This window comes from Cynoglossus semilaevis, chromosome 13, assembly GCF_000523025.1.
Source record: "Cynoglossus semilaevis isolate Cse_v1.0 chromosome 13, Cse_v1.0, whole genome shotgun sequence".
Lineage (NCBI taxonomy): Eukaryota > Metazoa > Chordata > Actinopteri > Pleuronectiformes > Cynoglossidae > Cynoglossus > Cynoglossus semilaevis.
In genome coordinates this window covers 15,756,837-15,777,353 of record NC_024319.1, presented here as the reverse complement: position 1 = coordinate 15,777,353, position 20,517 = coordinate 15,756,837, and the positions used below count along the sequence as shown (strand labels likewise).

At 41.3% G+C, this 20,517-nt stretch overlaps 2 protein-coding genes across 2 annotated transcripts in view; both read left to right on the top strand.

Moving 5' to 3' along the window:
* The first annotated feature begins 783 nt into the window (after window positions 1-783).
* On the top strand, window positions 784-2,855 carry rrp15 (ribosomal RNA processing 15 homolog). The gene is made up of 5 exons (XM_008323880.3): window positions 784-927; window positions 1,365-1,660; window positions 1,748-1,845; window positions 1,928-2,108; window positions 2,492-2,855. Exons 1-5 carry the CDS (start codon window positions 891-893, stop codon window positions 2,636-2,638), a joined length of 759 nt encoding a protein of 252 aa, XP_008322102.1. The 5' UTR covers window positions 784-890; the 3' UTR covers window positions 2,639-2,855.
* A 1,654-nt stretch (window positions 2,856-4,509) lies between these two features.
* The window catches only part of tgfb2 (transforming growth factor, beta 2), a 24,597-nt gene continuing 8,589 nt past the window's right edge, over window positions 4,510-20,517 (top strand). Inside the window, exon 1 of the mRNA XM_008323879.3 lies at window positions 4,510-6,696. Within this exon, the coding sequence (XP_008322101.1) occupies window positions 6,351-6,696 (346 nt within the window). The 5' untranslated portion in view covers window positions 4,510-6,350. The remainder of the gene's footprint in view (window positions 6,697-20,517) is intronic.

The following is a 20,517-nucleotide window of genomic DNA, read 5'->3' as shown; positions in this document are numbered from 1 at the left end:
AGGTGAGTTTCTGGTTCCAACACTGTGGTTAAAAAGCTTCTTTCACCTGTTTTTCTTCTTCCTGTTTTTATTAGACAGCAGGCAACACAGGACACTCCCACGACCGGTTTGTCTAACCTGTATCTGCCCTTCAGGTGATCCTGAACAGCAGGATCTGACTGTGTAACTGCTCATAGATGCCCTGCATTCTTGTGCAAACTGGTCTTATTATGATGTCAAATGCAGTTCAAATTCAGACAACGAATAGAAACAAGCCTAGAGTTCAGACAGATATTTTATATAACTGACTCATGTCATTCCATTGTCATAGTACAATGGTAACAGCATATAATATATCTTCACATGTTTATGTAGGATATTAAACAAGATGTTGCCATCATAAATAAAGTCAATTGGTGTTAAAATGTAAAATCTGTAAACAGAAAATCTGAGTAGGCTGGTTGAAGTATAAAAACTCTACAATGGTGTGAGTTAAAACCATAGAGACATTGGAAAGGCCTAGAGAAGAAGGATAGTTAAAATGGTGAATATGATATGATAAACACACTGTATACTGTTTTACAGACAAACATACTGTATCAATGTGTAATAACATATATACTGTAATTACATTAACCTTTTTGTAATGTGACCTGTTTATCTTAGTATTAAAATCAGTCATATTAAACACAAACATACATATTGGATTTACGGAAAACGTAATATTATATATAACTTTTGTATATTTTAATGACGTGTTTGATGTTCTATAAAGCATTACAAAACAGTTGTTTGAACTAGAACTGAGAAAAACAACTGAGTTCGATTGTAGAACGGAAGTGGTAGGAACGGAACATTGCTTCTTTCTAGGTGCTTGCTCTTGACGGAGCCATTTCAAAGTAAACACAAAAATGGCAGCTGTGGTGAAAAAACATGTGCAGTTTCAGGGTGAGTTTTTGAGCTGTGTTTTTTACATTTAACGTGAATCTCACAACGTGCTGTCTGTTTATGTCGGAAAAATGTTCGTTGCGGGGATGGAGGTGTTTTTTCGGTTGACATAGCTTAGATTAGCTTAACATAGCCGAGGCTTTAGCCTCTGAGTAACCACAGCTGGTGCGAGGACGTAGGTGGAATTTGCTTCATTAGTACTGCTCCTTTAATACACACTGAGTATTCTCGAAAAAGTACTCATTTTGTGTCCTATGGCGATTGTTGTTAAAGTTGGGAAATGAAAACCATACACTTTCATGAATTAATGTTGTCGGGTATTTTTTTAGTAAAGTACCCTTAGTCTGTCACAAGAGGGCGACTGTGTATTTAAATTTGTTCGTAGTAATTGATCTCTGTAAATGTAACTATTTCTCTATCTTTTATTTGTGTAACAGAGCACAGTGAAGAGATTCAGTATGAAGACATCAATGAACAGAGTGGTTCTGGAGAAGAGGAAAATGTAGAAGAAGGGTCAGAAAATGAAGAGAGTGACGGAGGTGTGGCAGAGGATGAAGATGGAGAAGATGAGGAGGAAGGTGAGGGTAATGCCAATGTTGGATGGGCAGAGGCCATGGCAAAGATCTTGGGGAAGAAAACTGCAGAGAACAAAAGCACCATCCTCATCAAGAACAAAGAGCTGGACAAAGTGAAAGAGCGGGAACGACAGGAGCAGCTCGAGAGAAAGCAACAGGTAATGAGTTCATGAACACTTGCAGTGCAATTTGAAAGTAGAACGTAAACAACAAATGTAAAGTAAAACTTTATTTGTGCTCAAAAGATTGACAAAAAACGTGCCTGGGAAATGATGTCCAGAGAAAAACCTGACATAGTGAAGGACAGAGAGACTGAGAGAGCTCTACAAAGGATCGCCACCAGGTGTCTGCTACATTCTTTAAACTAAGTGTGTTGAAACTATTGTGTTAACTTTGAGCTAAGGATATATATGTTTTTGTATCAGAGGGGTTGTGCAGCTGTTCAACGCTGTCAAGAAACACCAGAAAACTGTCGATGACAAGCTGAAGGAAGTTGGAGGCTCGGAAAGAAAGAAGGCCAAGATTCTTTCTTCTGTCTCCAAAAGAGACTTCATTGATGTGTTGAGAAGGACAGAGGGAGTGAGCAGCAAAGAAGAAAAGACTAAGGTGAGTTCAACCACTTCTTGTGTGTTTTTTTTTTGTTTGTTTTTTTTTTTTTGCAACAATGCATTTCATTGCAGCTCAAGTTGTCATGAAATAGATTATAATTTAATACATTAGAATATCATGATCACATAATGATAATAAATTAATTATTTTCATTAATTAATTACAGAATAACACCAAAAAAGGGGAAAAAAAGGAAAGGAAAAGAGTAAAAATTCCCAGCAACACTTATATCTATAAAGTGTAGTTTTACTGACAGCTCACATGGTGTCACTGTTGCATCATAAGATCAAAAGCGCACATGTGAACTATATTGAAGAGCAGAGAAGAATCGCATCGTCTGTACTGTAGTAATATGTGCATGTGTGTGTGTTGACTGTCAGGCTGCAGCAGCAGATGAGAAACCCGCCTGGAGTGTCCTCAGAGACGACTACATGATGGGAGGCACCATGAAAGACTGGGACAAGGACAGTGATGGAGAAGCAGATACACAGACTGGAGGGGGAGCGGAGGAAAGTGATTCTGACTGATTTAGACCTTTTGTACACACCGAACGCTGTGATGCCGTTTTGGACAGACTGAGGAAAGGGAATCCCAGGCCAGATGGGGAGGGCTCTGAAATCTTGCATAAGAGGAAATCTTTTTGTCACCAAACACATCACCAAACATCAGTTTTTACTCTTCTGTAAATAGTAATGTTTTGTACAGTTGTGGTTTAATAAACAATTAAATATTGTATCCTCCAAACTGCTGTATGCTCTCTTTGAAGACTTGACTGCCCTGTGACAGGTGTTAGATAAAATGGTGCACAGGCAACACAAGGATGGAAAAGCAGCATCTGTCCTAATCTGTTAAACTGACACAAGAAATGGAGTCAACTAAATAGAAGGATACTGGACCTTACATGATAACAGCAAAAAAAGGTGTCAATCTTCTTTTGATGACATCAGGAGAGGGGGTTTAAATGTGCTGTATGGTGCACTTATACTGCCCTCTGCTACAGCATGTGGTTACTACATTAACAGGTTAAATCAAACTAGACCAGGTTGAAAGCCTCCAATTAAATTGTCTATGTTTGAGTGCAGTTCTGATGTCACATAAAACAATCTCTAGAAAGAATGGAATTCATATGGGTGTTTCAGTACTTCCCCCATTAGCAGAGCCACTTCTGGCCAACATTAGTCAATTCACTTTGGCAACCATATGTCTATGTCCATTTCTTATACACAGTCTGTAATTAGGGCAGTGTGTACATGTTATGTTTATAGTACAATTACTTTGACTGCAGTCTACAAAATTTGTACAAACCCTGGGTAAAACAATCCCAACTAACAGACTGTAAATCTTTGTACTGATTAGATTAGGGTGAGAGAACATCCAGCTGCTGCTGAAAACACACACACACATATACACACACACCTCGTTTTTTTTCTCACATCTGTCACTGTGGCTACTGATTTAGTGACAGCATCTGGTTTGCAGCAGCTTGTGGGTGCAGAGAGTCTGAGAGCAGCTGTCGAGCCTGATAGATGGCTGCCTCTTGTTGGATAAAGAACCCACGGCCGACGACAGGCCCTGGCAAATCATAATAAAAAAACATTGGTCTGTAAATGTAAAAAAGGAGCTGGTAAACAACAGGAGAAGACCAACGTGAACTGAGCAGCAGGTTACACCAGCTAATCAGTTGACAATCAGAACAATGTAATTACCAACATGGCATCCTATCAGCTGTTCTTGACCAATTATACATTTATCGCAGTCTTACTTTCCCAGGTATATTAAACCTCTGGTTGGGGCCTTTTTGTGGTCATTGGATAGGTTTGTTTGGCCAACAGCCTGTATATCCCTAAACAATGACATTGTAATCACCACCTTACACTACATCTCACCATACCAGTAGTACCAAGACTCTGCAACAACAATCACAATCAAGCATAACCATTGGATGCAGTTGTCTTGAAAACTGTAATTTATTTTATATTAAATGCAATAGCAAAAAAATCTATGTACAAAACTGTATTTTAGAAGTACAGTGAGCAGCACAGAATTAAGGGGGTCGGGGGGTGGCATGTTGCTACACCATCTGCCTTCACATTTAAAGGTTTAGACAACCATGATCTAAACGTATCTGCTTGAGTCTTTGGTTTAAAGCAACGATTGCCATTTCACTGTTCACTTTCTCTAGATTTAATCTTTCTGTCTCAATGACAATATGGCATTACCAAAATCTACAACAAAGAGGAAATTAAGTTCTCATTTACTTTAAGTGTAAGTAATGTCTGAGTTGGACCACAGATTGAACCCAAGACCCTGAACTCTATTTGTTTGGAGTCTGCCCTCCAAATATAATAAATGATCTACAAAACACAGAGTAACAGATTGACAACAACACCACTGACAGAAACCCCAATTACACTGGCACTTGCCACTGGTTTGAAACTTCAGTGCCAATTTTCTATATACTCATACAGTCATTATCCAGGAAGTCACCAGAGAAAACCAAGGAAGACAGGGATAAAATGAAATAAATACAAGTTGTTCTTAGGGAAATGCCTTGGCCAAAGGTTTGGTTTGTTGCAGCAGAAAGAGTGGTTTGTTGTTAGATCAAAATGAAATGAATATATAGTTTGTTTGTACACAGACTTCAGTTTGGATTGATGTAAAACCACAGAGATGAGTTTGGCCTTCAGGCTAGAAACTGTATAAATGTTAGAACATGGAAAAACAGCAGATCAAATGAGTGCATCAGAATCTGGCCTGGATACACGCGGTGACATTAGGCTCAGATGTGTTACACTCCAGCCTTGTTAAATGATCCAGGAGTGAGTGAATCACGATCTATGTTTTTGGCTCTATCTAATCTAACGCTGAACACTGTTGTTGTTTTTTCCATACAAGTGACAGCCTTTAACTCAGCAACAACACTTTTTATTTTCACTACTTCTTTCTTTGGCATGTGCTTTAAAGAAGCAGCCCCCAACCATTTTTTCAAATGACCTACAGACTGGCACTAGTCCCCAGACAGGGGGGTGGGGACCCCCTAAGGTAAGAATTGCATTACATGGATGTTCCCTTTAAACTCATTCTGACTGTAATTATTGTGTCATTAGCATTTTTCTGTAAATATGCCATTGTAGAATCTTATTTGAACAAAAGAGAAATGTTCAGAGAGATCTGGTATTAATATTAAAATGTGATTATAAATAAATCGAGGAGATAATTCCATAAACATATTTATTTATTACTTGTATTTCACTTGGGTGTTTTTTTTTTAATTAACGCCAATTAATTTAGAAATTAGAAAGAACCACTGATCTAAACCAGAGCAAACAACGTAGTTGGATTTTAGTGGTTGCGGTGGTTCAATGACCGGCTTTAGGACCCAGCGTCAAGACGCACCACTGGCCAAAGTGGCATCCGCCGCTGCAGCGTAGTTCTGAGGGCTCAGCCAGCACTTCTATTTACTCCGTTTATTTCCAATAAACACTCTGGTGAGGTGGAGTGGTTCGGCTCTCTTCTGCTCAGTGATGACCAAAGTCTCACTGTGAAGCGGGTGAAGGAGGGAACACGTGGTAATCCATAGGCGGCCACTGCTGACCACTTGGCACGCGTAAAAGTCCAGTCATTCTCCAACTAGATGGGGTGAGTGAGAGCGGGGGAGAAGACGCGTCAAAGCGCACCGGATCAGTCGCATCAAAGCCCGACTCAGAGCGGACGGTTGTTTTCTTAACTCATCTGACTCTGCGTGGACTCCTAAGTACCGGGCTCCCCCGCTGACCTCAGGACCAGATTCTGAAGTGCGTCTGTTTTGGTGATGGTTTTTGGAACAAGAAGGAATGAATCTGTCAAGTTGAGGAGGAGAAGAATCTGATCTACGGTGCAGTGGGAGCGGATGCAGTGGAGGTGCGCTGCCGGCTTTTCATCCACGCACTTGCACAGTCAGCTCAGAGAACATCCAGCGGCTCCTCACAGGGGAACCGACCTACGGCTTTTCTAAGAACGTCTTCGTTTTGCCTTTGGGCGCTAATGAATGGATTTTCATGGATATTTTAATGAGACTGAAAAGTTAGACTCATCCTGTTTCAGATACCTGCTTGGGGCCAGTGGGCTCCTGTGCGTAAATCAGCTTCACTTACAGTTTTACGCAAAATAGCGGCTGTCTGACAACCATTAATACCAGTGAAGTACATATTTTTAATAGAACCTTCTAAATTTAGTTTTAAAACATACCTTGGGAGAAAAATGAACCTGTGTGTAGTCAGTCTTCTCCTCACTTTGGATCTAGCCACCGTGGCGTTCAGTCTGTCCACATGCAGTACGCTGGACATGGATCAGTTCAAGAAGAAGCGCATCCGGGCCATCCGGGGCCAGATCCTGAGCAAGCTGAAGCTCACCAGTCCGCCAGAGGAGTACCCAGAGCCGGAGGAGGTGTCCCGGGACATTGTGGCCATATACAACAGCACCAGAGACCTGCTGCTGGAGAAAGCCAACGAACGGGCAGCGACGTGTGAGCGGCAGCGCAGCGAGGAGGAGTACTACGCCAAGGAGGTGTACAAGATTGACATGCAGCCCTTTTACCCATCAGAGAGTAAGTGTCAGAGACACACCTGAGTGTGTCCATTTATCACGAGTGTGAAGTTCATTAGCGCCGTCACGTGTGCTTGTGATTGTTTTGGAAAAAAAAGAGTCCCATCATGCTTTGCTGGGTCTCTGAGCTCTGGAATACTGTTTTAAATCTGCTTTCGGTGACTTTGTTTAAACATATATAACAGTTGAAGAGCAAATCTCGAGTTAGATTCACAACGACCACAGATATTCCCCCAGTTTCAGATCCAGATCATCTGCAGCCAGAACACCCCATACAGTTGTTTTCTTTCATATTTCATCACAGAGTGGCAGTAGTTCAAAAGAAGGCAGTGCCTAAAAAACCTAGAAACTGTGCCACAATACAGTTAATTCTAGGAACTGTTTTTTTCTTTCTCATTTTGAAAATGATACAAATGCTGATCCAAAGATAAAGTTTATTGGGGCATGTTTAGTGGAAAGCCTCACTTTCAATTCACTGCCTGATTTAAAACCTGGCACACGTAGAACTGTTGACCACAAATAACACACGTCACTGTGAAAAAATGTCACTTTAAATACGAATGAAATATTTGAAATATGAATTTAAAGTGCCCTGATGCGGTGCAGCTGGGTTTTCTCAAAGAACCAGTCATGTGATCCAGTAGAGAGGGCTCTAAACACAGCTGAACTAAAAAAAAAAAGACACCAATGGTATGCTGTTTTGCATAAAATAGCAATTCCCTTGAGTGGACAAATAGGAAACATGTTTGAGAACAGCATAATTTAGGTTTTGTAAATGTGGTAGTTAAAAACTACAGAGATTGAAATGCCTTGCTGGATACATGACACCTGAACCAATCACATTTGTTTTATTGGTTTCCAACCTACTTAAAAACTGTGGTACATGTATAATATTTATAAGGATATAAATATTGATGACGATGACAATGAAGGACCTTTAAAATCAAATATATAAACGATAAAAATCAAAAAACAATGATAGACAATCCTTTTTTCAAATAAGTTTTATGGCTTTAAGGCTTAGTGTAGGAGGCGTTCATGATGAAGCCCCAAAAAATCTGAAATTTGTTTTCATATACGTGGATTTGTGAAAGTCAATTTTTCCAAGGATTAAAATGACATTTACCAGAAAGTCGTCTTTGCAATTGTACATGACAAGTTCATGAATAATGTCATTTTGGAAGGAGGGTTCTAGATGGAAAAGCCATTAATGATTATCCAGCCATAAAGCCTCCCTCCCTGCCTGCGAGGAAAGGCTGTTTTCTTTTTTCTTTTTTTTCTTTTTTTTTTGGGTGAATGGACCAAAGCATTCATAAGGTGATGTAGAGAGAAAATGCTAATCTTAAGAGCAGGCATCAGGTTAGCCAAATACTATCCAAGAGACTACATGGGTTTTAGGAGCTTCAAATGTCACTATTATCCCTCCTGCAGTTGCTGCAATTCTCTAAAGCGATTTCTCAGATTGTGTCGTCGCTGGACCGTTTATGTTAACGTCTGTGATTAACAGGAGTGAAACCAATCTGTGACATGTTTCCTGAGGCTACTATTGGCTAACATCCTTTAGCTAACAAACTTTATAGCACTAAAGAGTTATTATAAAATTCAGAAGGCACAGAGGAAACCAAAGTTTTATTTGTCATCGTACATACTGTAGCCCACTAACATTTCACGGAACACATCAACACAGTCGACAAAATATATCAATTATTTTTCTCCAGTGAATTAGAACTATATTAAAAAATCTTGGAAAACCAAGGCAGTCCAGTTGTCCACTACTTCACTGCTTCAGCTGAGACAAACCTACATAAATGTGTCTCTACTCTCTTTGGAAATGATTCCCTTCAGTGACTGTGGGAGTGTCAGAGGAAATGTAGTAAGGTTTGTGACTACAGGAAGCACCCATGTTTCAACATGTGATGACAACAAAACATCATTCCAACCAGCCTCAGCTTCAGTGAAAAGACTTCAGGTAGGAAGGAATCCTAGAGAAGGCACCAAGCCAGATTCTTAATGAAAGTCAATGAACTTCACTATCCACGCTCTCAGATCCACGACTGACAGATGCTGCCTGACAGCTGAGTTAAGTTAATACTAGAACAGGAACCTTTCATTTACACATCATCACTGTCAACAAAAACATCCAGTTCACCCGTGAAGATGTTAGAGGGAAGACATGACAGCTCTCCTGGACTGTGCTGCAGCCTCAACATTGGAGTCTACAGAAAACACGGACACCCAGCCACAACCCAGGCGTCATCAGGCAGACAGACCAGAAGATTCATGGAAGGAGTGAAAGACAACATGTAGCAGTAGAGGAGGCAAGTGATCTGATGTGGCAATGCTTTAAAGAAGAAGAAGAAGATGCTGATGGCAGTCAGAGGAAAAAGAAGAGAAGGCCATTTCTAGAAATATAATTGGATTAGATTAGATTGGGTTAGCTGGTTAAGCAGGAAAATAAACAAAAAAAAAACCCCAATACAATTTGCAATGTGAAAGTATGTAGACTATACAATCCAATAGAATAGAGACCGTTAAATGACATATTACAATTAAAATGAGTATAAATTAAAATATAAAATACCAGACATTATTATACTGTATGCTCTCGATATTTACACATTAGTGCTTCAAAAACATTTTGTCAAAGAAGAATTTCATCAACTCTTGATTCCACCTGAGTTAAAAATGAGAATTTGGTGATCAGATTTGTATTGGCATTAAAATCATGTACTCGGGGGTAATAATGATTGAAAGTGACTGTTCCAAACCAGCGGCTGGGCTGTTTGCAGGAAACACAGGAAGTGGTTCTCTCTATAATTCTCACCGTGTTCAAGACACCTGCAAGGAAATCAAAACAATTAAAAAGGCGAAGCAAAACAGAGCAGTGTGGTTCTACAGACGTCTCAGGCTTTTCTTCTTCTTCTCCCTCCTCTTTTCCTTTTGATGTTTTTTTGGGCAGCTGATAGCAGCATCTGGACAGTAGATCAGATCTCAGTCGGATCTCGGTGCAGACGTTGGAGACACATATTAGCACCAGATGTAAATGTGATCAGGTCAAAATCATTCTAGATGCAATCACTTCAGTGAAAAAACATCAGAGTTCTTGATTTGTTCACTCAGGTTTTTGAGATTGAGCTCACTCTTAGATTCATGTCACTTTAGAAAACTGTAGCCATTTAGAACCTCTCCCAAAAGGTCGGCCCCTGGACACAGTCCATCTTTTGGTTCTTTTCCAGTCTTCTGTTACATAGGATCTCATTTTGTCGTAGCATGGTGATCTTTACTGTGACTTATTCGTCCACTGTTGAATCACAGCAGATTCTGAAGGAGAGGGTTCTCCTTTCTGCCCCATACCTTGACTCCTTACATGTCACCGCATCACATCTCATTCCTTGCCACACTGACGTGCATGAAATTAAATCTTCCTAAAGATTTCCATTTTTGCAGCATGTTCATTGCACACCTGTGTTGGCCGGGGTCCAACACCCAACATCGACTGACACTCACAGGGGTCCAAGAGCAGTTCAGCTATTTCTACACCAAAGAAAATGCACAAGTTTACCCATGATGCCTTTCTAGCGCTGTGTGATATAAAATTTAATGTGTTAAAATGATTGGTGTTATTGGCTTCTTTAAATCATGACATTAGCGTCAGTCTCAAGGCGAACGCTGTGCAGCTGGAGTTTCCATGTACCAAGTTGGAGACACACCAGGTCAACCACTGCCAACAGGAGCATTAGACTTAATCACCTGATGTCCCCTCTGGTTCATGGTCAAGTGCCTCGCATTGGAAAACATTTCAAACTGTACTCTCACAGACAAAACTTATCTTCATCGTGCCACTGATGAACAGGAGCTGCGTGGATCTACTGATTAATTGAAATCAAAACAAGTTTTCTCCTGATTCCCTCTCTGGTCTGAGTTATAACCCCTCAGATGTGACTCCCATCACAGCCGTTGCACTGAATCCAGCTGTTCTGCTGCTGCTATTCTTCCCCATACCCTCACCTTCATCATCTCATCGTATGAAGAAGATGAATTTCTCACTGAGTACATCAAAGAGACGTAGAAGGAAAGGCACTGCTGCAGAAACTAAAAAAAACCCACTGTGAATGAATCTGCAGGGCCATAAACTCAATATGGTTTCCTCTCTCTGTGAGCGGAGCACATGAAGCATAAATAAATTAGCAGGACGTGTTGTTTGCCTGAGGTTTATTTTGATTTAAATGTTATCCTTGGTCTGTCTCCTGTCTAAATACCTTCAATATGAATAGATCTGGCCCGGTGCCAAGTGCAGTTAGGCACGCATTCACTGGGTATAAATAATATTGAAGAGAGAGAGAGAGAGAGAGAGAGAGGGAGGGACAGCAGCGATACCCATTCATGTGCAGGGTGACACTGGCCAGGTCCTCACATCTGGAGACGGACGCTGACAGGAGAGAGATCAAGCAGTTTAACCCTTCAGCTGATAAGACAGATTTATTTAGTCTGTTTCACTTGACATTTGAGTGTGAGTTGCACACACACGCACACACACACACATACACTATCAGCCTTATTTGGTCGGGCGCCAGGAAGTCCTTGGGGACAGCAATGTGTGGCACAAGAAGGCTAGAAGCCTCAGGAAAAATGTTGGCAGCATGGTGGGTGGTGGGTGGTGGTGGGGGGAGGTGGTCCAGGGTGTATGTTTGGAAACACTGCACCAGGGTGTTTTAGTGTGTCTATATACATTTATTATAGATGTTAGACATTGTTTTGTGAGTCCTGTAATTCACCACATGTATGATTTCATCAGTAATCGTTGACGCAGGGATTTAAAAGTAGACCACCCCAGACCACAAACACTTAATTCACTGACACCGAGGCCCTTTTTCCTCCAACTCATCTCTTCATCTAAGATGATTTGTCTGAGACACTCACAGCAGCTGTCGATACTGGAGACAAAAATGGTTCCTGGGCTCTGCCTCAGCCGGGGCTTTTGCTAATCTCACTGTTAGAACGAGAGAACAGATCCAGCTCTGAATAGTCTAAGACCTTTGTTTTTAAATTAAATGTCAACCGGACCAAGGCGGAGATACCTGATCATTTCCTTTCTTTTACATATGACAATGCGTACTGCATGTACTGCAAAGTCAGCTTTATTATAGTACACAGTAAACATAAACATAGAAATCCGATTTTGTAAGCGAACACTGTGTTACTGTGACTGCACTACAGAATATTCAGGATTGTGTGTACATGTTCTTCAGCACAAATATATGCCAATACTTCAAATAAAATGTATCCAGCAAGCAATGATTCAGGGTTGGTTTGGTTGAGCAAAATCAGTTATCACACCTTCCACCTGCTGTTCTTCTTCTTCTCTTTCACTTTATATCCACAGTCAAACAGTGCAATAGATGGCATTTGATAAATGCCCAGTGCATCAGTGATCAGCTGTTGTGAAAAAAAAGGTGAAAATAAACTTACATTTGACATTTCTTTTTTAGAATGATAGAAAACCTAGTACACAAACACACAGCGATGCATCATCAGTTCCTATGACGGGGACATGCCGCTGTAAATCTCCTGTCAAAAACACCAATACGCCTGGCCAACATTTCAAACAACATTGTAAGCAGCTCTGTTGATAACAGGGAGTGAATACGTTTGAGCCAGAGATGTACTCCTTATTAGTGAAGCCAATGTGCAGCACATGTTGCTCCTTGCTTTTATTTAGTGGAGCCTAATTCAAAAGGTACTAATTATCCCCACCATCAGGTAACCATTCAGCACGTTACTCACTTTGGACCACATTCTGACAGCATTTGTATTACATCAACAAAAGGAGATTTCTGGTTGAACGGTGTGAGCGCTCCTCGGTGCAGCACACAGAGAGAAGTGAAACATGAAAGCTACTTAAACAAAGGCGAGGCTTGTTTGGTCGGTTATTAACAGTTTGAAGAGACTTTGTTGTGGCGAGGAGCCTGCGGGGAAAGAAAGTGTTGTTTGCTACAGATTTCTCTCCAGCCTTTCATCATCCCTTTAATAATATTTTGCAGGAAGAATGTGTCACATTTTAACAGGATGCACAGAAAACTCAAAGGAGTAGCCAACTAAATGCCTAGTAAATACCCTCATAAGGAGCCTATTAAATGGCAGTTTGTGTAATGCAGTGGCAGGCTGTGAAAGGAAAACAGAGCATTCTGTTCTGTCTCCACCCAGAGCAAAAAAAACAAACTTCAAAACAAAACTTGAAAAAGGAGTGTTGTCAGAAATATTACTCATACGTGTTATAGCCCATAATCCCATTCAGGGTCACTGCTGTGGTGAAACAACCATTTACACTCACACTCATACCTTTGGTCAAGTGTCCAATTAGCACTGCATGTTTTTGGACTGTTGAGGGAAACCAGAGCAGAAAAGGTTGGAGATTTCTGCACAGCCGTGGTATGTGCTGCACCTTCTCTGTAGTGAAGCTCAGCAGCTATTAAATCTGTGCCTGCACATTACTCACTGACATCTGACCAAAGCTAAGCATACTGGGACTCCCTGCTTTTCTATCCTAGAACTAAATAACTACAAGATGGTGAGTAAAGACGTATGATTTAAAGTCTGAAATGCCTAGAACCAGTAACTGGGGATAATTATAAATCAGTCATTTTGAGGCTGTTAAATCAAAAATATCATAATAATATAACTCATGTGGTGTCTACAGTTAACAGGGCTGGTTATGGTTTGTGGTTTTCTTAAAGGTTCTACTGTTCTGGCAGCACGTATGAACGGCAGTCATATTTTCTCGAGGTTCTTTAGATTTTGTCACACATTAGGATGAGAAATATCTAATGGTTAAATCATTAAATCAATCAATTTGAACCCAAACAGAAACTCTCTGATGAGGTTGGTCGTTGACATGAACTTTCTCAGATTCACGTCACTATCTACACATAATATTATGAGGTTAAAGGGTTCGCGATAAATCACTGTGCATAGACACTACTGCTTTGGGTACAACCCTAATGGTCAGGTATTGTATTGCAGCGGTGCCCAACCCCTGGTCTGGAGACCAGTGCCTGGCCATATGTCATTTGGTACCGTGCCGCAGTGGGACACAGTAAAAAAATGTACTTTAATTTTACTAATTTACTTCATTCAGACAGTGTCCAGTTATATCCCTTTACTCTTTTATAAAAAAGATAACCTGGCTATTAGTAGTCCTTCAACCATGGCGCCCGTATTACTGGTCAGTATTACTGGTCATCAGTAGCTATGCTATGTGAAGAGAGCGTACTGTACTGTTAGAGCCACACACTGAATGTGGACCTGTAGCTACAAACTGATAGAGTGATAGACGCCCCACTTTCCATTCTACTTGGTACAGAATCTGGTCCGCTCTCCTCTGCTGCGGTGCAGTCTTCATTGAGCATGAAAGTGCTGCAGTGAGAGGTGAGGACTTTTAAGACTTCCAGGTATTTGCCTGTACGATGGACTCCAACCACAACCTTCTCTTTCCGTTCACTTATGCAAGACCTGGACACTGCCGTAAGTAGAACTGCTCAGCCACTGCAATCATTGCATAACGGAGAGAAGGAGAGAGTCCAAGTGAGGAGGTTCGAAGAATAACAACTCTTCAAGTCTTCTGTTGTTTACAGCAACGGAACAAGTTCCCTGTAAGATGATCCTGTTATCAGACTAGCGTTGCTGATCAGAGTGAGGGCTGAGGACGGGGCTCCCAGGCTGGTTGGGAGACTGGACAGTATTTGTGGCTGGGCCGCTGCTCTTTCACAGGTTATGCAACAAACTGCTGGAGCAGCGTTTGCCAGAGCTGTGGTCATGACTGTGCGTGTCATTTTCCTGAGAGTGATGAGGCAACCTTTTTTCTGCCTGGCTGCCACGGTTTGTGTGTGTGTGTGTGTGAGAACGTTTGTCTCTGCTGTGACTCCTAATTGCCTTGTTGCTGTCCAGCAACAGTGGAAGTGAGCCATCGCAGCCAGGCATTTGACGGCCTCCGCTGCTCGAGCTGCGCCAGCTTTGACAGCAGCCCAAATTAGATCCAAACTTTTACAGTTGGACATTATTGAACAGCCACGGTCTTTATTAAAAAGAGGTGCAGCGTGTACAGTCAAGTTCACATTAATAGCAAAGGTCGATGCTGCTTGGGCCCTGCACTCACATTCATGGACACTTCTGGTAGTTGTGATCTGGAGCAGAGCCACTGTACAAAACACACCAGGCTGGGATAAAGCTGTTGTGGATGTTGAAGATGGAGCTGCAGCACAGAAGGGTTAGAGATTACAGTAAAAGCCGCTGTTCAAAATGGGCTTTGAAATGCAGACTAAAGGTGGTTTAAGAGACATTGAATGCACCATGGTCTTGCGTTGGTTGGAGTATTTTAATAAACTACTAATCTACTGTGACTTTTTACCAGTACCCACAGACTTATTTTCTGGTTTCTCTGAACTCTATATTGCACATATCTAAAGAGGTGAGATCGTTCTTGGCACGAGTCAAAGACTGATATATGGATGGGGATTTTTAAAGCTATAAATGCAGCATAAACTTTGTCAATCTTCTTCCATCTGGTAAACTTTACAGTAAAGACGATCAGTTCGGTCCATACATAAGGATTTGAAAATGTCCTCAGGTTACTGTGTGTTTATCTGTTGCTGGGCCGGGCCACGGACAGACCACTTTGGATGGACCTTCAAAGTGCTAGTTATTTTTAGTTTCCAGGGATGATGATGATGATGATGTGTGTGTGTTTTTTTGTTTTCAATTTGCTGTTGGCAGGTGAGCGACTGGGTGGAGGCTTTTGCAGGGAAGCAGACGGAGCTGTGAGTGCTCACATTCTTCCTCCTCTCCCCCCTTCCTCTCTCTATCTCATGTGAACCCATCAGCTCGTTCTTCTACTCTCCCACTCCCGATGCCTCCCTCCCTCCTTCTGTCCTCCTGCTGTTTTCTTCATTTCCTCCTGGCTGCACTATACTGCTCCTGTCTTTTTTTTCTTCTTTCTCATTCTTTTCTTTCATTCCTCTTCCTGTACTTTGTCATCATCATTTTATTTTCCCCTGAAGCTTCCTGTGTTATCCAGCACCATCACATTAACAGGACCTCCTTAAAGTCCTGGAGCTTACAAGATGGACACAGGAAGGTGGACCTGATGAAACTCATTTCCCCAACACGTTTTCTTGATTCTCAGCTTGTGCTTGTTTTCTAATCACTTTTACTATCCTGAAGCAACTGCTTTCCAGTAGGAACCTCTTGACCCTGTCTCTGATTGGCCCATCTGGCTTTGACCTTAACTCAGGTTCTCTACCACAGCCATATGCAACAAAAATGTTACGTGTGTCTATTTGAATGAGCGCTGCTGTTAAAGACAGCAGCAGTGGCCTCAGTGTTCAGTTCCAGTGTATTACAGCTGAAGCCAAGATCACACTACGGTAATGTCATTATCAGTCTGTGCTGTGTTCTGTCGCTGTTTTTTGATTGGTGTTTGTAGTTGAGAACTGGGTGGAGTTCCTGGTGAAATAGTCAAGTGGCTGATTCTTTACCAAGTTAATATGTCAATAGTCAACTTCCTGTTGTTCCTGTGGCTTAAATCACGAGTCTCAGGCTTTACATAGAAGTACCCCGTAAAAAACCAGTTGAATTCTCCCAGCTTCATTTCACATAGACTTAATGTATATGCAACTATGAGCCTCTCTGTCCATCTCCTATATACACATGTGCCAAATGAGACATTTCACATTGATGATGTACTAAAAGCTTTTTAACAGAAGAGATTATTTAAAGGAAACTTCATAAAATTGTGTCCTCTTTTATGTGAACTAAGCCGGTAACTAGTTTTAGGTTTAAGACTGTAAAGTCCATCGAGACAAATGTGTTTTGTGAATTTGGGGTATACGAATAAAATTCAACTGGACATGACTTATCTCTTAAGCCTTGAACCCTGTCAACAGTGGCAAGCTACGTTGGAAACATTTAATGGTCTTTGGTTCTGTCCCTAGTTCTTGATACTACTCCCTTATTTACAAATTTGATCTGATTCTTCCAGGAGTCGGTCTAACAAATGCATCTCATCATGAAAATTTAATCTGCATAATTTGCTACTTTAAATATAGACTGAAAACAATCCAGCCTCAACTACGCTCCGTGCACTCATTCACTTTACTCTGTACTGTATTGGCAGAAGACATTTTCCTCTTGGCCAAAGACGTCTGATCAGATTGTCATGTTGTCTCCTGGAGGACACCCAAGGGTCTGGTTCAGGACCACTGCTCTTTTCATTCTACATGTTCTGGCTCAACGTTGTACCCCTTGCACTGAGAGTACATTTCCACATTTAACCTGATGATATCCAGATTTATGTTGAAATCCTCCTCTGAACCTGCACACTTGTATAAGTGTAGTCCAATCTTTGCTACGTACAAGGGAGCCAAAAATAAGACTTTGAAAATGACCTCAGCGATGATTTCACTGTTATTACTCTGAACCCAAGCGTTAGAAATTGAAACAGGTGCTTTGTGTTGTTGGGGTTCTGTTCAGAGTCAGAACTTTACGTATTATATATTGCAAAATATATAGGAAAAAGGAGCGAGTTGTCGGGGAAACTATTTCTTTACATGGAGTTAGTCACATTGAACAGCATTTAAGACCACAGGGAAAGTGTGCTGTTTAACTCTTTATTGTTCTACAGTTTGGTTTGATAAGTAATGCCATCAGTAGACTGGGACTTATGCCTGTGAGTCATAATGAAGGGCAAAACGTTTAAAAAAATATGACGTACCACCAGCAAATCTAAACAGAGCCATCGGTGAGGGAACACGACTTTCTTAAATGTATATGTTTGGTGTTTGGCGACGTGACACCGTAGGTTGAGGACGGTGGAGGTCGATGCATTTGCTAATAAATCTGACTTTGTTAAATTCATCATCCCCCGTATGTTGGACTCCAGGCTCCACGGGGGATATCATGTCTGTATTATAGAAAATCCTATAATACTAATAATGTGTGTGTGTGTGTGTGTGTGTGTGTGTGTGTTGAAAGACTTGATGATCATGGCGATGATGATCTGGTCTGTGCCAGAACCCACCACCAACGCTCAGGAGACACATGTGTGCACATGTGGACGTCTTCTTGCCAGCACATCTGCAAAAGCAGTCACAGCTGAATTCCTAACAGCTCGGGATCACAGCGTAATTATTTCACAGCAAATGTTTTCATTTATGTATTCCCACACTTTGGATCTGTTATTGTTCAGCTCATGGACGGAGAAAAAATAATGTGGTTGCCACCTGTTTCGGCCATGAAAGAGGAGTGAGGGTTTTGGGAAAATAAAACATTAAAATGGAAATAGTAAAAAGCCCCTCCATGACCTAGAATTAGTAACAAGAGCTGAGTTTTCTGCCCTGAATCCTCCTGAAAGGCCTCCAAATGAAACATTTTTACATTAGATTGTTTCTTCCTGATGTTTACCCACTGCAGGTCTCCTGCTCAGGGCCAGTCAGGACTGTATAATGACTCTTTCATGTTCAACCTCCTGCTCCCTGACACTGTGTAAAGTGGCTCTGTAAAGCTGAAGCCAGCCTCCAATGAATCATGAAATCTCTTCCTTCAGAAACCATGAAATCAAGCCGAGCAGAGTTTGGTCAGCTGCACACTGTAACCGTGACATCCACGCCACTAGGAGTATCTTGGCCTGCAGCAGAGCTCAGAGGCTGCTGGAAGGAGCCTTTTGTAACAGTAGCTTTTATTAGGTCGTGATCTGATCACACACACACACAAAAAAAACCCTGCTGGATTCATTGGGTGCTTTAAGAAATGTGGTTAAGAAATTAAGAGCATACATGGGGAAGCAGCAGAAATGATGCAAAATGAAAAAAAAAGGAATAGATTGGTAATAACGCCCCCAGAAAAGCACCTACTACTAAAGGTAGAAAACTATTTAACAGTTTTACACAGGACAGTTCACCATGAGAGGAAGCTGACAGGAGAGACAGGCGGTACAAGGGAGACTGTTCAGATGCAGGAAGTTGACTGTCACACAGTCACTACTAACTTGGACAATGAACTGACAAGTTCAAGTGACAAGAGTGAGGGAGAGAGGTACTGTATATATACCCAGGTCAGCAGGTGACACCACAGAGAAGTGAGTGTGATGACACAGATTAACTCAAACACAGACAGGAGGGAAAGTCCTGCAAGTTCCTCAGATTTTTCTGTATTTTTGTGCCATATTCTCTTGCAGTTTACTAGCTTGTAAATTACCCATTTCTTTGGTTACCTTTGAATCTAGTGCTGATGTTGTGGTTAAAAAGTCTTTGTTATTTTGCTCATGTTGGCTGTATTTCTTTTTTTTTTTTTTTATTTCTTGGCTAGCATTGGTTGAATTCTTCAGTGGAAAAAAAAAGACATAACTTTTATCACTTTGTTTACTGCTGTCAACCTCAACATGTTCAGATTTATGTAGGGATTAACTTGGATTAAAAGTAATCACAGTAGAAAGAGTGGGGTGGCAACGCATAAGACGCAAAACAGAAACCCCTGACCAACACTGTGACATATCCATTTATAAACTATTAACCTTTTCTTGGATGACTTTCTTAACTAGTGTGGGGCCTCTGTGAGTAACATTCCTTGTCAGTCTGTGGGATTATTTGTGAATTCTTGTTGTTACACATTTGTTACAATTACACATTATTCAAGAGAGTTTGCAACATTGTTGGCACATCATTTCACATGTCAAATGAATGGGTTAGGAGAAGTGTAGCTGACTAGTTTCTGAGGTTGAAGAGAGTTTTGAATAATTTGTAGGAAAATGTATGTGATGAGCTTCCTGAATATTAAAGGGTTGCTGGCCATAAACCGCTGACCTAATGCAGTCAGTTTAATGCTCAGAGCTGGCAGATCCACACACCGTAGCTGTTGTAGCGTCTGATCATTACTTACATCTAATCTCTCTAACCCTGCAATAATCACCCAAAAACCCCGAACTCCTTTAACTCGTCCTTTGCATTTTGCCTACAGAGCACATGCTCCAGTGCTTTGCCAACGGTATGTGAGGTAATGGGGATGATGAGTAATGAAGTGACTGATTGCAGGGACCAGTCCCAGGCTCAGTGACAGCTCTGTGTGACAGCTCTCATGTGACATCAGGGTTTTCTTTCAGAGGGAGGGACTGCACAGAAGAATCTGTGTCACTTTTGGTGTGTGTCTGTGAGATATGACATCACCGGCCTCACTAGTGTCAGTCCCTTCAGTGTGTTGAAACACACGCACAGAGATTGGCGCCAGTTGTGCTGGATCATTTTCATGTCACTTTTGGAGAAATCCGGGCTAATGTGGGCTGACTGTGCTGCCTGTGGGCACCGATGGCCCCACACCCTCAGCCACTCTGTGGAATTTCCCTCTGGGTTCAAAGTCCAACTGTACTTTAGCTGGCTGTACCATTCCTTCGTGCTTGAGAGCTTCAAGTGCTTGCTCATCAATACTTGTGCATTAATTACAGTGATACTTTGTAGAAATCCCAAAAGCAACGACAAACAAGTAAAGTTGGGAACAATGCAATCCCATTGAGAGGAAATTAAAAGCTAATGCATAGGAGTGAGCACAGCATCATTCGAATCACTCAAATCAAACGATATTCCAGATCCAAATAATTAAAAAGAGATCCACATATCGACAGAAATGCAGAGACTAAAGGTTGAGTACAAGTGGACCCAGGTGAAAGTTATAAGAAACAGGTGAAACACTTCAGGGCGGACAAGAAAATAACAGGACGTTAATCAGGCTGAGGTACAACACGGGGGAAAATAAAACAGGAACATAAAGAGAAAAAGAGCAG